General features: G+C 42.5%; 1 protein-coding gene across 5 annotated transcripts in view; it reads right to left on the bottom strand.

The window, feature by feature from the left end:
* Nucleotides 1-15,990, bottom strand: part of rhobtb4 (Rho related BTB domain containing 4) — a 41,231-nt gene that overhangs the window by 21,599 nt on the left and 3,642 nt on the right. Inside the window, exon 1 of one of the 5 annotated variants that reach the window (XM_084552045.1) lies at nt 3,359-4,075. The exons of the other annotated variants lie outside the window; for them this stretch is intronic. Within the exon in view, the coding sequence (XP_084408171.1) occupies nt 3,359-3,387 (29 nt within the window). The 5' untranslated portion in view covers nt 3,388-4,075. Of the gene's footprint in view, nt 1-3,358; nt 4,076-15,990 lie in introns of those variants that run through there. 5 annotated transcript variants of the gene reach the window in all.

Here is a 15,990-nt window from a genome sequence, read left to right as displayed (position 1 = left end):
AGAGTGTTTCGTGCACAAGAGCCAGAGAGACAAAGACACTCCTCCATAATGTGGATGTATTTTTCTTTTAAAGCCAGACAGGCTAGGTTCCTGCCATTTAGTTTTGTTTAAGTCTGATTCCTTCCCAGCTGTATCCACTCAACCACACCTTCTGACCTGACTCCATTAATCGTCTTCTACTATCTTCCTTCCCATCTTCCTTATCTCAACAAATTATCTCACATTTACTGTCTGACACCTGTTCACCCTTGTTATTAGCGGCTATCTATCCGACCTATCTATGTGACCATACACTTTTCTGCAAGGCCACCGAGGAGCAGCATTAAACCAACAGCCCTCCCACACCCGTTTTGCTGCCCCACTATATTCTTTCTGTTATGTAACACATTTAGCAATCCACTGGCAGGAATAGCTCATCCCAAAACCCTCCATACTCTCTGTTTGCCTCTTTTTTGACCACTTCATCCAGGCTATGCCATGATTAACCCACTTGCCTCTTCGCTGCCACCCTCCCGGCCGTGCAAACACAACAAATAAATACTCCAATAAGATCCACTTTATAAATAGGCCAACACTTGAGCACTAATGCAGCGGTATGGGGTTAACGCTACCACAGTGTCTGCATAGTCAGAGTGTCCATGTGTAATTTATGGCAGATATGATGGGCATTTGTGCAGTCATGACACCGTCCTCATTTTTTCCCTGCGCCTCAACTTTTTGTCAAAAGTCTGCCATCATGAAAGAAAATGCCTACTCATACGTGCTTGAGCATGCTTTTCAGGTGTGTATATTTGTGTGTGTGTCATGTGGGTGTTTGAGACACTGACTGCCACAGGCGCAGCTGGCACAGACTGGTTACATAACCTGGTCTGTAGCCTCTGCTTGGCTCCCTGGCTGGCTGACAGTAGACCTCAGACTCACTCACACTAGCGCAGAACTGCATACACACATGCATGCCTGCATGTACTTGCCTCACCCACTGCAGATGGTTGTGGTATTAATGCACGGCCCGTGGCAGACGTTGTTATGCTCGCATCCATCCTACTGATCCTACTGAACGAAAGGGTCTTTGGAAGCGGCATGTCGTCTAGTAGAGAAACCCTTCTCCCTCTATTTTCTCTCCTGCAATAATGCTTTGTAAACACATACAGACTCCTCTTGATGCCCTCATTTACTTTATCCCTCCCCATCTTCCTACCCCCCCATCCATATTTTCCACCGACTCCTTGCCTTTATTCCTCTTGCTTTGATTTGTTTCTCTCTATCTCCTTTCTATTTTGTATGCTTTTTAGTATCCACTCCACTATTTTCATATGCAAATATGTCACTTTTCTTGCTTCTACCTTGAGTTCTCACCCGCAATTCCCTCCTCAAGGCTATTCAGATAAAACTAACAGATGAGCTGACAGAGCAGGTCTTCATTCATTGGGCAACGTTTTCTTGCTAAATGTTTTGCATTTGCATACAAAATGTTGTTTTTGCGTAAGCGTAAAACATGGCTCTTTCGCAAATACATCTTCAGGACTGCGTAGAATTTTGCATTACTCCTCTTACACCGAGCGAAAGCAATTACTGACACCTTAAAACCAAGGACTCAGTCAATGACCCACATACTGCTACTTGACTGATCAGGGAGTGGCTTAAGTCTGTCTGGAAGAAGATATCCCATGCCATTTTAAGCATAGTGTAAAGTACATAGCCTGAATGCTAACCAACAAATTATTGGAGATACATTAGTTGAAAAGCCCACCAGCAGCAGTGCAAATATTTTTTTTACATAATTGTTCTCATGCTTTACAGAACCCTCCATGTTACAACACACTGCGTTCGGACTAAAGTGAGCACACATGAAGCATAAACCGCTACAAGCTCTAATACCTCTATGTATCTTCCACTACAGCCTGTCACAGGGGTCAGAACCTTCAAGCCAGCCATATAATGCTGGCTCACTCTTCCATGTGGGTTTGTCAGTGGTGCACAATGTTATCTCAAAGCTGTTGACTCAGTCAAAGCTTCGGGCACAGTGCCTAATCAGGAGTACAGTAGCTCTGCTCCAAATGCATCAGGCGGTGCACAATGACAGCACCACCTTCGATTCATTTACTGTAGCGGTGGTAGTGGCGGCCAGTGAGACAAAGCGTCTTCTCAAACGCCAACCGGTGCTGTAGTGACGCTTCAGCACTAGCTGGGTCTTAAACCATTTTGAGGGGGATGTTTAAAGTTTCATAGAACAGAAAATGCAGTTGGCGTTTCCACAAAAAGATGAAGCACAGTCACACGGTGCCCATTAATAGACATCTTGTCAGGAGGAGAAAAAAATATATTGGCTAAAATACAAGGATTGCACAATATTGTGAGTGTGCCAAATGGTTTACGCAGTCCTGTAGACGTGATTAATTGCGTATGACTGGAAATGAAATTATGGTCAGATAAGAGCTTCTCGTGTGAGACATTATTTATTTATTTCCAGGTAGGAGTGAGAGGCTTCTTCATCAGCCACGCAGCCACCTGCGTAACACAATCCCCCTGGTGTCGTCACAGCCACGGGATCAGCATTACAGAGAGTGTGTGTGTGAGAGAGAGTGTGTGTGTGCGCCCTTTGCGTGTGCATGTGACTCGTCTGCAATCTTACAAGATTTTTTTTTTTTTGTCATCTTCAGACACATTTTTTGATCCGCATGCTGCTCCAGTAAATACCGTGGTGTAGGATCACTCCACTCATCAATGAAAAGAACCTTGCCTGCTCCCTCTCCCCGCAGCCATTCATAACCACCTGGCTCATTCATATTTTTTTTTTTTTTTTTGGAAACCGAGTCAACAAACCAGGGTATCGATTGTTTTGTCATCCACGTCTGGAAAGACAAAATGCATGACACACACCTTATTGCAGCGCCATGCTAGGATATCTTTCACTTATGCGTGTTATAAAAGGCAGGTGCATACTAGCCTACATCCTAAATGATGCGCTGATAAGTCTTGCGTAACGTGCCAAGCCCATCCGCTGCACTGGCCACAACAGTGAATCAAAATGCTATATAGTATCATCAGTCGGTGCAGCACGTGTGGGATTTCAGAAATAACAATCATCTTCCATTGTGACATCCCAGGCTATAAAATAATCTAATTTAATACGGTTTAGATGTAAGAGGCTCTGGAACTATTACCTGGATAGTCTAGAGATATACGAGGAGATTAAACTCCTAAGTAGAATAAGGTCACCAGATATGAGCAGAATACAGCTGGTAATGATTTGAGAATCTCTGGAGTGAATAATATTTCAAGCGGCGTGTGGATTGCTTTGTGCACAACAAGGAGAGCAAGAACAGTTACCCAGTATTCCTGCAAGAGGGGTCCCTACCTTCCGACGGTTCCTGAATTGACCCACATGCCACTCTGCTGGTGGTTCAGCCGGTATTTCAAACCGGACAAAGAAACGCGGAGAAGGAAGAGACGTTCGCGGTGGTCCCGTCGTTTAACAAAGAGCGCAACTGCAGACAGGACCTGTGCCCTGTCACATCCTCCACCTCTCACTTCCCTCCTCGCTGCCTCTTTAGTCCAGCGCCTCACAGGACTCAACAAGTACCGACTCGCTTCCGCAGACCTGATATTGTGCAGTTTCGTTTTTCAAACTGACACTTTTTCGACTGTAACCTAAACATAACTGGCCGAAAGATGTTTCTGGTCTGAGCCACCTCCTTTTCTGTTGTTGTTTCCCCAGCTGATTTCATCACAGGCACGCCCCCACGACGGCACGTCACGACACACGGCGTCCAACTCTTCCTGTGTTGCGTTCAGGTTCTGTCTGAAAGGGGACATTTAGACAAGAGCGGCGCCCTTAGGCTCTATCCACTATTAATCCGCACCTCAGACGCTTGACAATTACACATTTGGGAGACGACGTGAATAAAATTTAAATTATACAGCATTTGCAAAGTGTATTAATTAAAATATTATAATCAAACCCTGACAATCGCATTCTCTTGTAGCCGATTTCCACCTTTACTGTGTTATATTCATTCTGCAAATTAAAAACAATAGCTTTCTTTGATATACATAACATCAATCAAACGCGACTGCACAATCCAAGTGAGCTATATTTAAGACTTTGTGTGTCGGATGTTGGAGATAAAGAGAGGCACTTTAAGGTCTCGTAAGACGTTAGAACAGAAGAGCCAATCAAATCCCCCAAACCGGATAATGACCCCGCCTCCGAAACTGTGCTCTTTCCATCCTGTTAACTCAAAACACCCTGCAAAGCATGCTGCCTTTAAGTGGTCTTTGTGCAGGCTGTGGAGGCTTTCACACAGATATAATTATTTAGACCCACAGAATAGGGCATATTAAAACAAAATCAAGAGAGATCAAATCAAAATCAATTATGAAATGTCCACACGTATAAATATCCATCTGACTGAGCTCTATTTATCCTTTAATCCTCGCTTATACAAGTAAGTCATCCTCTCTCTAAACTAAAATCCAGATAAATTATGCAATAGTGTTGTTATTACTCATGGCAATGGAGAGAATTTTTCTTCTGTGGTTATTCTGGGTGATCGGGCATAGCAACTGCCACATAGCAACTGTAATGCTTCTAAAGCCAAAGCAGGAAAATACCAACAGTAGATTGTGGACTGGATCATGGAAAATACCCAGCCTTTTGCCCTGATATTTTTCCTAGATCACAATGTCTGGGAATTCATTTCTGGAATGTTAAGCTGTAGCAGGAGAAGGAAACAAAAATGCTACCATGTCACCAAGAGGCAGTACTAGAGGCATACTACACTCTTCTGCAAAATAAATAAATAAAAAATAAAAAATATATATATAGATATGTTTAATTTAAACTTTAAAAGCTTTAGGCATACATATTTTCAAGACAGGAACTCTCTTTGAACTTTTAACATCTCCTACTCATTATATATATGTCTACAACTCAAGATAAGAGATGAATATAGAATTTCTATTTGACTACATTTCATCTAACATTAATGTGAGGATCCTGAACATGTTTCTAACAACTTTTCTTTCATGACTGTGCAAAACTGAAGACAGACATCTACTGGTCAAATCTGGTACTGATCTCACTGAAACAAAGAAGACCTCGCCTCCATCTGCTTCATTAAGTCAGTGTTGTCACCAGGCCACCACAACAGCGTCATATGTGTTTTTGATGGATTAAAGTGTTGATCAGCACTGATCAGCAACCTGTATGCCTTTAATGTAATGCTTAAATCTATTACTTGACCTCTGACCTGCTGTTCCTGCGTTCACATATATTCCCAAAGATACGTGTTTACACTGGGCCTTGCACAACATGCAAACGGCTCCAATGCCAAAATGAATTCAACAGTTCAATACACAAGAAGTGGGAGTGTTTTACAGGCACATATCCAATGTTGTGTTGAAGGCCTGAGAAAATACTGCCCCCTGACCTGGCTGGCATGGCCAGAATGAAACAGCATGAAAGATGGGCTGGAATGCTGTTAGAGAAAGCAGGGGTTCAGCACCACTGGCACTGAGAGGGCTTAGAAATGTGGAGAGGGAGCCCCTTTGTCGGAGATGTGCACTTGTGAGAGAACTCCGAAGCAGCACAGTCTGAGGTGATGTCTGGCCTTTTCAGCTACAGTAGTACGAAAAGGACTGTGCTTTGTTCACAAGCTTTATCGCTCCTTTATTAACTGTGTGGGAAGTCTACTCCCATAGCGTTTACACTTTGGTGAGATTAAAGTTGGGAGAATGAGCTGAGATCATTCTTTGGCATGACTACTTCAACAAGTAGTTGAGCGTTGCCTGGATAAATGCTCTGTTTGTCTGCAGTATATTCAATACACTCCAGTTTCTCAGGTTTTACTGATAGACTTGTGCATTTAAAATAATCTGTTTGGTCAATATCATCCTGTTCAGCAAGTTTAACAATACTCAAGTGCAATATTTAAGACTAAATTTGAAAGTCTCTCTTTAAATACTTGCTGAGGATATCAAATGACACATGCATACTAATGAGCATGCTTAAAAGTTAACTGATACCTACTAGGCACTTGTTTTTCCACTTAAGATGAAAGTGTGGTACTTTCATCTTACAATATTAATACATTTGTAATTGTTTCAGTAAATGCCCCCTCTGCTTAAGTAAATGTGTGCTGAGATGGAACAAGATCAGAGTTTAGAGTTAGAGTGGCGGCAGCTCTTCATCTAACAGCTCACTCTTGCTGCGCCTTCTTGCTTGCTTCATGCAATATTTTTTACTGATTAACAATAGTAGTGAGTGCAAAGCTCATGACCAAACAAAGTGCTATTTACCATGACTATTTCATGATAAAAAATCAGCTTCCAGTTAGATGCTTTGAACATAAAGCTGCAACAGTAGTAAATGTTCAGACATACAATTCACAATAAAGCAAATATACATGACTGTACACCTACTGGAATATACTAGTATACTACTGGCATCAGTAGGCCATGGGTTTAGTCACCACTGTTAACCCATTCAGTTATAGTGATTTGACCTTTACTTAAATGAAACCATCTTTGAGAATACCACTCAAAGCATTTGATTTTATATCATGTCATTCTTATGACCAGTTTGCACTTGTGGAAGAAAATCTGATCCCTTCCTGTCCACTCCTCCACTGACCCCATTCTCATCCCAACAGCTCACCCAAATATCCAACAGGCCCGCTCACCCCCTGCCCCAGCATTGTACTGGAACAGTTCTAAAGCTGTCAAAACACCCAGCTTCTCACACTCCCCGTGTCCACACAGAGTTCGCCTAAAACACACACGGTCCCGAGCTCTAGCAAACGCACACACATGCAACACACTCAACAAAAACAGTCTACATGCAGCTCATTCACTGACACAAGTAGGTCAGAGCTGCAGTGAGTCTTCCAAACAGTCTTCCGACACCATGGAACTGATAACAACATCATAGATTAAATTCTACCTTCAGCCCAACACACACACATACACACACGCCATGTACATCGCTGATGAGATCATTATCATGTGTGATAGGCAGGAGTACTTTGGCACTCGCTTTTGTCTTAAAGAGGGACAAGAAAAACCCGGCACATGAATTTGTTCACAAGGGAAGAAAATTCAGAGGTCAAGAGTGAGACTGCAAATACTGAAAGCTGAAGTGGAATGAGCTTGTGGGAAACTGGCATCGCTAAATAAATAGATATGGTGGCGAAACAGTGAAAAATGCCCAGAAATTCAAATACATCAATGTCAAATCTCTTTTTCATTCCCACTCTTAAGCTCCCTCTCGCACACATATACGGCGCACATTTTGACGTGGAGAAGTGGCTGAGCGTTGCCAGAGCCAGCATCCTGGCATGAAACAGAGTGTGTTTTGTAACAGCAGGGCTATTTGGCGATGGGTGATGGGCACGTTAGCAGAGCATGAGTTTAAGTGGAAAACATTCAATGTTAGATAAAGCTTGAGAGAAAGGGCAGAAAGAGACGGGCAGAGAAGAGTGCAAGAGAGAGAGAGCCACAGGATATTGTTTACTTGCTAAGTTATCAGAAGACTGTCTTATCTTGAGTCAGTTGGAAAACTCCATGTGTGAGCAGCTGCTGTTGTCTCATTATATCCTAATGAAGACATATCACTCCATTGCTTGTGCTTTCTGACATGTTTTAGAGAAAGACAGACCTTTCTATGCCATTTTACAATTTGCCAGACAACCTGTTCTTAATTTCAGATCATGTTTTATGTATAAAGGGCATGCTTTGGTCTTTATTACAAAAAACTAAATCAAATATGAATCTGACCTTAAAAGCTTCGGTGTAACCCCATGTAGGGAGAGACACTGAGTCATGGCCTCAAAAGCAAATAATTATTATCAATAAAATCTGATCACAAGTCAGCATGCTTAAATTACTTGCACATTGTGGTTATTCGATTAGAAAGATCCTGAACAACAAGTTGCAACAACAAGAATGAAGTATGAGTCATTAAACATGAGGGCCGGTTCTGCAGCAACCCAAACAGAAGATAAGAGATAAAACACTTTGGAACCACGATGGAATGGAATGATAGCTATTTTGTGAGTCTGACTCACAGAGTGCATCCAAGTGTTCACTGATAATAATACTAAAGTATGATCACGTGAAGTCTATATCGGTGATGACGGGATGTGATGGTGGAATATGTCAGGAATGTAAAGTGGCTTGAGTAAAGGATGGAAGGTGGGATGAATGAGGAGGGAGGCAGCATTGCTGAGGGTGTATAGTGAAGAGGGTGGAAGTTCTCTTTGTCTCACTGGCTGAGAATATCTGATTATGATATCAAGGCCAAATCAAATGTTTCTCAGTGGGATTCCTGGCTTTAGTAGTACTTGGGGTGAACAGGAACACTGGACTGCATGTTCCTCGTTGTCCTTAACTGGTCGTCCCACAGCGAATTTGAGTTACAGGGTATTTAGGACACACAGCCACCACTAACATAGGCCATTTCACCCAATATCAGCCCATGCCCATATCATATAACCCTGGGCAGTGTCTTGTATGATCTTAAGTTCCTAGCTGAAACATCCCTGAGTTTTAAGTGGGAAACACTTAATTGCGAGATTCCAGTAATTCCACAGGCTTTGTGTTTGGGGAATTGTTTTCTTGTTTTGTTAAAGTCCTTGCTTTTAATGTTAAGCATGTTTTACCCAAAATCTCAGGCTGAGACAAGAAAGGGGCCAGGATTTTGAGAATTTGAAAGGTTGCATGGATACTCTAAATTCTTGAGTGACACAAATCTTCTGTGATGAAGACACACCGCTTGCCTGCCCCGGAAGCAAAATATGCTGCCTGCATTCCGAAGCGAGGAGATTGGGGTTGCACGGGCATGTCTTGATATTGATATAAGTACACAGAAATAGATGCGGTATAGATGGATATGCAAACATGCAGAAATTTATGCAGGGGCAAATAAACCGGCTCTCCAAATGTCCAACAAACACAGTTTTAAGACCACAAACAAATACACATGCACACTCTCTGCTGGGTGGAGACACACAGGTCAGTAGAGGTGCCTCTTAAGCTCTGGCTGTCAAGTGGCAGGGCTAATCTCATTAAGACTCTCTTCAGCTGCTGGTCCTAACTCTTAAAGTGATAGTTCACTTTGATGAAAAAAATTAGTACAATATGAACCTAAACATATTAAAACCATCTGAAGAGTTTCACTTTTGGTGAGACAAGTAGTATTTTTCATATACACTACATCAATGTCAATTAATTCATGTTGACTGAAGTTCATATTACAGAAAAGGTGAAGAGTTAGGTTCTTAGGTCAAGGACCTGGAGGGAAATTACCTCAAGATGGGGTGTGACGACCCGGTTGAGGACAGAGACAGAGACAGATATGGAAATGCAGATGGAGACCAGGAAATGTGAATATAAGACCAAAGGCCATAAGCTCAGGGCAGAATCTGGGTCAGAAGGGAAGTAGTGTCAACAGGTCATGGACTGCAGCAGCAGCTAAAGACTAAAACTATAGACATAGAGTCAGTACACACTAACAGTCTGATGTAATGCAGATCACTGAGCCTGATACAAATACCCTTTTTAAATATGAATGGAATCTGGGTCTTCACTAAGCAATGCATAAATGCTGAACTACACGCCAAACACAGAATACTTCCAATAGGAAAAGATCACCACAACAGACCAAAAGTGACCCACATTTTCAACTGCCTCGCCTGCAGTGCTTGAACAAATTGTTAAATCGCTACCTCTGCGGTTTTGTCCTTTCTGGGTACTCGTCATATTACCTGGTGTTTACCCCACTTGAGGAAAAAATGTGCACAGAAACTATCTATTCATTCCACACAGAAGAAAGCCATTGGGCGTCATTAGGTGTCAATATTTTACTATTCACTGGATTATCAGCGTAACACCACCCCACTCAATCAGCTCCATGGCGCTCAAACAGCGTCTATGACTACATTGCTGTTACTCTTCTCGTCCATCACCACGTTAAGCTTGTACCACAGATCTTTCCGGGTACATAGTCAGTCCCCAACGGAGTGACTCAGAACCAACTTTCTGCTGCAAAAATGTTGAGAGCAGACGAAGTGGGGCTGGCTTCCAGGCTAGCGGAATACTAGTCTCCATGTAAACATAGCCCATGAGAACATGCCTGAGGCTAAAGAATACACTTAAGACTACAGTCCCATGATAGGTACATGGTGATGAAAGGCTGATGACTGACAATCCTTTCTGCTACATCACACCTCACACATCGCAACTGTTTTAACAAGTATAATCCACTGAATGTTCTCTTATTAGATTTATTATACTTACACCTCAGACACACTGCTCTTGAAATTGATTTAATCCTACCGACATATTCCTTTAATACGTCCTTCAGTAAGTCCATCAGCAGGGATCAGGAACAAGTCATATCAGGAACTACCGGCAAAGTGTCTTAAAGGATAGGATATTTTGTTCGGGGAGCTTGTTAATCTTGTTAAGCTAGTCAGAAAGGAGTTAATATCTAGGTGAGAAGAATAAGATATTTTGAGCCTAAATAAAAGAAAAAAAATCCACATGTGAAAGTGGTGTGGCAGTGAAGCAGAGTGAAATTACACATCCATAAAAGACAACGGAGCGTGCTTGCAGATGACTGATGCATAAAACTAACAAACTAAACTAAGAAATAAAGGCATTGCTGTTAGTTAGTGGTGGTATTTAATAGTGTTAAGGGGAAATACTCCTAGCATGAGCCTTAGATGATTCAGCGGATGCCTTTATTCAGTTTCAGTACAGAAGGCTTCCCATCATGCTGAGCATGAGCTTAAGAGCTTTATTGACCAGCACTTAAACTGCAGAACTATTATGCTCTGTAACATATCCAGCAATGTGGGCAGTTTGATACTGTCCTCTGACACCTCACTGCTACCTGTGGTGGTGTTGGGAAAGTTGATAACCTCTCTTGAACCTCAGACTTACACTCTAGTGAGGATGCCTGAGAGTAAACTTTGGACTCAGTGAGGTGAAAGAGGGCAAATATCACACAAAGAAAGAATTGTTTTGCATGTATTCTCTCGTACAGTTATAAAAACAGGAGAGACACACTGCTAAGTTTAAGGATTAAAAATATAGGCTACATTAAGTTTCGAATGAAATGGTTCTGACGCAAACTTCGAGGAGGAGGGGCTGGGGCAAAGGAAATGCTAAAGTTGTGAGCAGAGAGATGTGTTTGGCCTCAGCACAGGTCACTCAGTACTCTCATAACAGCCTGATCAAACAGAGAGCGAAGCCAAGACAAACACCTCTGGACTTCAGTCTGGCACAGAAAAGCAGAGCTGCGACCCTGCCGAGATCACGCAGCAAACAGTCGGTACATCAACCCAGCAAACTCTGTAAAGTACTGTGTATCTGAGGATGTCAGTCCATTTGGCTTGTGACGACTTAAAATGACGTAGGCTCTGTGATGTGTCCATCAGTTAAAGCAGGTCGGCGAAATTAAAGTGTTTTTATTGTTTTCTTGGAACAACTTTCAAAGAATTGAGTGGTTTGTAAGAAATACAGCAAAAACTGGTAGAAATGATCAAAATTATGTTTTTCCCTGTTGTCCTGTTAATCATAGGTCATTGTCATATGTGTCCCGATTATTCAATGAAATTACACTTACTTACATGATATTGCCATATTTAATTCAATTAATTAATTGAACTGTAAAATATCTCACTTTGAACTATTTAAATCACATTTATTACATCACCTGTGCTGTGGATTTTTTACATAATATTGCTAGCAGGCTAATCCAAAATCCATCTGTCCCTATACAAATCACACCGATGCCTCGCAGATACAGAAATAGAGAGGAGAAAAACACATGGGAGGGGATGAACAGGAGTGTAAAAATCCAAAAAAACGCAGAGAAACCGAGACACAGACAGACAAATAAACCACATTAGAGAGAGCCAAGGCATAACAGGAAGGTCCTCTGTTGTGTTTACTTCAAATAGACTGCGTTGTTTATCCATTTGCGCAGCTCCTTGGTAGAGTTCCTCATATTGTATTGCACTCGCACAAACAAAAACAAACCCGTTGTTAGGTGAAAACCTTGCGTCTCATAGAGAGAGCACAGCATTTATCTCAATAGCCATTTTATCTAACGGGGCACTGAGTGGGTTTTATAATCCTTAGTGGTCAGAGCATTTTCTCAGGGGGCGGAGGACACATGTAATCCACAAGCTTGCCTGAAATCACAAAAATCAACAAATATGATCTTCACTATTGACATGCACCATATGCCCTGCTCGAATCTGTCAAAACGGATGTCACTGTGCATCTATAATTGCGAGAATTGCAATACACTAGACAATAAATGTGTGCACGGACGCAGACAGCTGATACACTATGCGCAGTAGGTATCCTAAAATAGTGTGATGGAAAAATCTATACTGGTGTTCGGTTATTTCCGCACTGCTGTGCCGCGGCCTGGTGATACAACCGGATAATCACTGCACACTGTGAGCACATGTCATTTGCCTGCCAAGCTGCGGCTCGGGCCACACAGGTTTTAATCATTTAAATAAGGGCAAGGGGCAAGGAAGTGGAAATCTGTTTTAGATGGCGCTTTACTGTTGATCCCAGCTAATCCTAAACACTTATAAACAGAGGTCAAATGTTTGGATGATACATACTGAGATGCAATTTGTGCACCAGATGTAATATGCCGTGCACTCAAATTGCCCTGTACAATACTATATGACTTAGATTATGCCCCACTGTACAATTGATGGTTGTGTTGAGGTACAAGGCGATTGAACAGAAAACAATCTGCCATAATGGAGCTTAACAACAAGAAGTCAATATTTCTACATAACATGACCTCTGTTGAGAAATGTATTAAGTAGCACATGATATTAAATAGGAATGGTAATGGTGATATATATTAAATATTTATGCTAAAATGAGAGTGATGCATTCCAGTGTGTGTGTGTGTGGGGGGAGGGGGGGGGGGGGGGGGGGGGGGGCGGCTGGGAGAGAAACAGTGAGAGAGAATATTTCATTTCCAGGCAGCATAACAATTTCAAAAGTGTCTCTCCTTATAAGGGCATAGTAGATTTATATTATATTATTATATATTATCCAGATACAAACTTACAACTAACTCTCATAAACTAAGGTTTTCCGTGTCATAAGATTTACTCACAGTATCATCATGCATATTCTGAACTTCATTCCTCTTTTATTGTACTGTCATGTTGTGAGTAATAAAAAAAAAAGAAAAAGAAAAGTGAAATCTGTGCAATTTCTATGTTTATAACGTTTTCCCGTCAGTTACTTTAAATTAAGGGCAAGGTCCCCGGAGTGTACTAAAAATGGATCCAAGATAAAAGTGGGCAACCAAACCGCATAATACGTGGTGAGTCAGTTTCAGATTTCCATGTGGGAACCAAACCACAGAGAGTGGAGTCAGACAAACATTGACTGGGATGATGACAGAGCTCTCGACTGCAAACTCGCTACCATCAGTTGCCATGTCTGATTCATCCTCTGTGGTGTGTGTGCTCGCATGTGTGTGAGAAAGAGAGACGGAGAGACGAGAGAGTGTCAGTCTGATTGCATCAGCATCCCGAAACTGTAGAAACTGGGCAGTCCTCGATTGAATGCCACGTAGGTGATTGCAGGCGCAAAGGCGACGTGTCTTAAAATAGACGTGAGGGGAAACACCTTGCAAATCCTTACAACCGAACACAATTACAGATTATAACCCTGCGGTTTCATGAATGGCTTGGGCAAGACTAAAACTGGTCTGACCCTGATTAGCAGGAATGGCACCCTTGGGCGTTTCTCTCTCTGAATATTAGCTTTAAGCCTCTAGTGCTTACTAGCTGAGAAGGCAAAGAGTGTATGTGACAATCTGTTTATGTCTATACAGCGTGAAGGGGTTGGCAAATATGGGATTTGGATTTCAGTTGCATTGTATGAGTCACTGTGTGTATATTTGTCTGTCTGCTCATGTGTTTGGGTGATTTTCTTTTTTTTTTTTTTATACATCCCTGTGACGCTATTAGAGTGTGGAGAAGACACAGTAGGGAGCACTGTGAATTACATAATCATTGTTCCCCATAATGTTTTTAACTGTCTCATTAACACCGGCAATCAGTCGCAGACATTGCTAAAATGACACAAGGGCAAACATCTACGTGACATGAAGCATGCAGTGGCACCTCCCAGGTTTTTTTCCCACCGTCTCTCATGGACAAGCGAGAAAATGCCTCGCGTTCTCTCGCCCAAGCACAGCCAGCTCTGCCAGCGCTGGCTGCTGCTGCTGTAGGTGCTAATTGGGATTTCTTAATTCTCACTTAATGAAAGCTACACTGGTGTCATTACAGCAAAGCAAGGCAGGTAAAAAAAAAAAACAGGCAAGACGAGAAAACAAACAGGAAGATGAGGAGACAGACAGCCGTGGCTTGCAGGCGTTGGAAACGAAGGACGCTAGAGATTACCACTGTGGGAACAAACCAGAAGCAAGACATATGGGGCTTTGGGCCCAGACAGACATGGGGAGTGTCTCGTGCGTGGGTCAGTCTCCTAAATCCTGCAGAGGATGCAAGGAGACAACCACACCCACCCAACCACACGCTTACACCTACCAGTCTAAAATCCTCAGACAAAGTCCTGTGGTGTGAAATGTGAAGTCTGTGATTGCGGAACACGCATGCTTCAACACCTTGTTGGCATTTCCTCAATTATTTGTCTTTGGAGCCAGTTCACCCACGGTGATCTACAAATGCGAGGAATGCACATGACTGCACAATGGCATGAAGATGCACAGCAGGATGTGCCTCTTGAAGTGATACTTCCGCATAATCATGATGCATGGGAGCAGACAAACATGGACATAAATAGAGAGGAACTTCCTCCAAGCTACCTAATGATTCCACACACACACATGCGGGTACCCAGTTACATAGAATAACAGTGATTCGGTGAAACAGAGAAATAACAAAACGAATATTCAGATGTCAGCAATCGATGTGCATGTCTTATATTATTTGTGTGGATTTGGGAGTGAAAAGGCAGAAGGAAATCTTCACATGTCATTAATGATTAGGCGTGATTCTCTGCATGAATGTGAGTTTCTAGCTTAAAACTTCACAGCCACTGGCAGTCCAAGGCCTATTTTTTTTTTATATATCCGTCCTCCGGCCATTTCCTTTAAAAGTTCCACTTCAGCTGTTATTCCAGCCGACCCTGACCTATCTCAGACCTCTGCTTATCTGTCATTTTGAAGCCACGCAATGCAGAACATGTGCCGAGGCAGAGTTTCCCGAAGGTGATGGTGTAAGAGTAAATGTCACTCAATCTGAGGGGCATAAACACACAAAATCGAGGCAACAAACGAAATTGTGTGACATTGTTAATTAACTCCGATGTAAAAGTGCTGACCGCAGAAAAATTAAACAATTCTCGCTGCATAAAGACCTTTGGCCCACAAGTCTTTCATCATTCTGTCAACATTCAGTGATGTTGTGTAATACGCACGCATATCAGTGCAGCCATCCTGGATCCTTGGACACAGCCCCCTGTCAGGCGCTGGCCTCGGTCCAGCCCGGAGCTATCTGAGCAGCCACGACTGGAGAAAGGCACCCTGTCTGAAACGAACTGGCACTCTTATCTCCCCTCGCCCGTTTGGTCCGGCCATACCCTGCCCTGTCCGTGCAGATGATACAACACCTTCTTATCTAAGCCTCTCACCACACAAACTGCTCATTCCCTCACACATGAGCTGTCTGGCCATGTAAAGGTTTGTTTTACTTGCTGCATACGTGGGAGCATGGGATGCAGCCGTGGAAAGAAACGTGCGCGCGTGAAGCCTGTGTTTGATTTTAGATTGTTTTTCTTGTTTAATGGACTATATCAATAATAGCGCGCTCTCGGACGAGCTGCGGAGGCCTATAAAGTCTACTCATAAACACTTACAGTGAAAACAGGGAGTCCTGGTGACACAGAGCAGCCGATAACCACATCAGAGCA

The sequence above is a fragment of the Chelon labrosus genome (assembly GCF_963514085.1).
Source record: "Chelon labrosus genome assembly, chromosome: 9".
NCBI lineage: Eukaryota > Metazoa > Chordata > Actinopteri > Mugiliformes > Mugilidae > Chelon > Chelon labrosus.
This window is presented reverse-complemented; position numbering and strand designations above follow the sequence as displayed.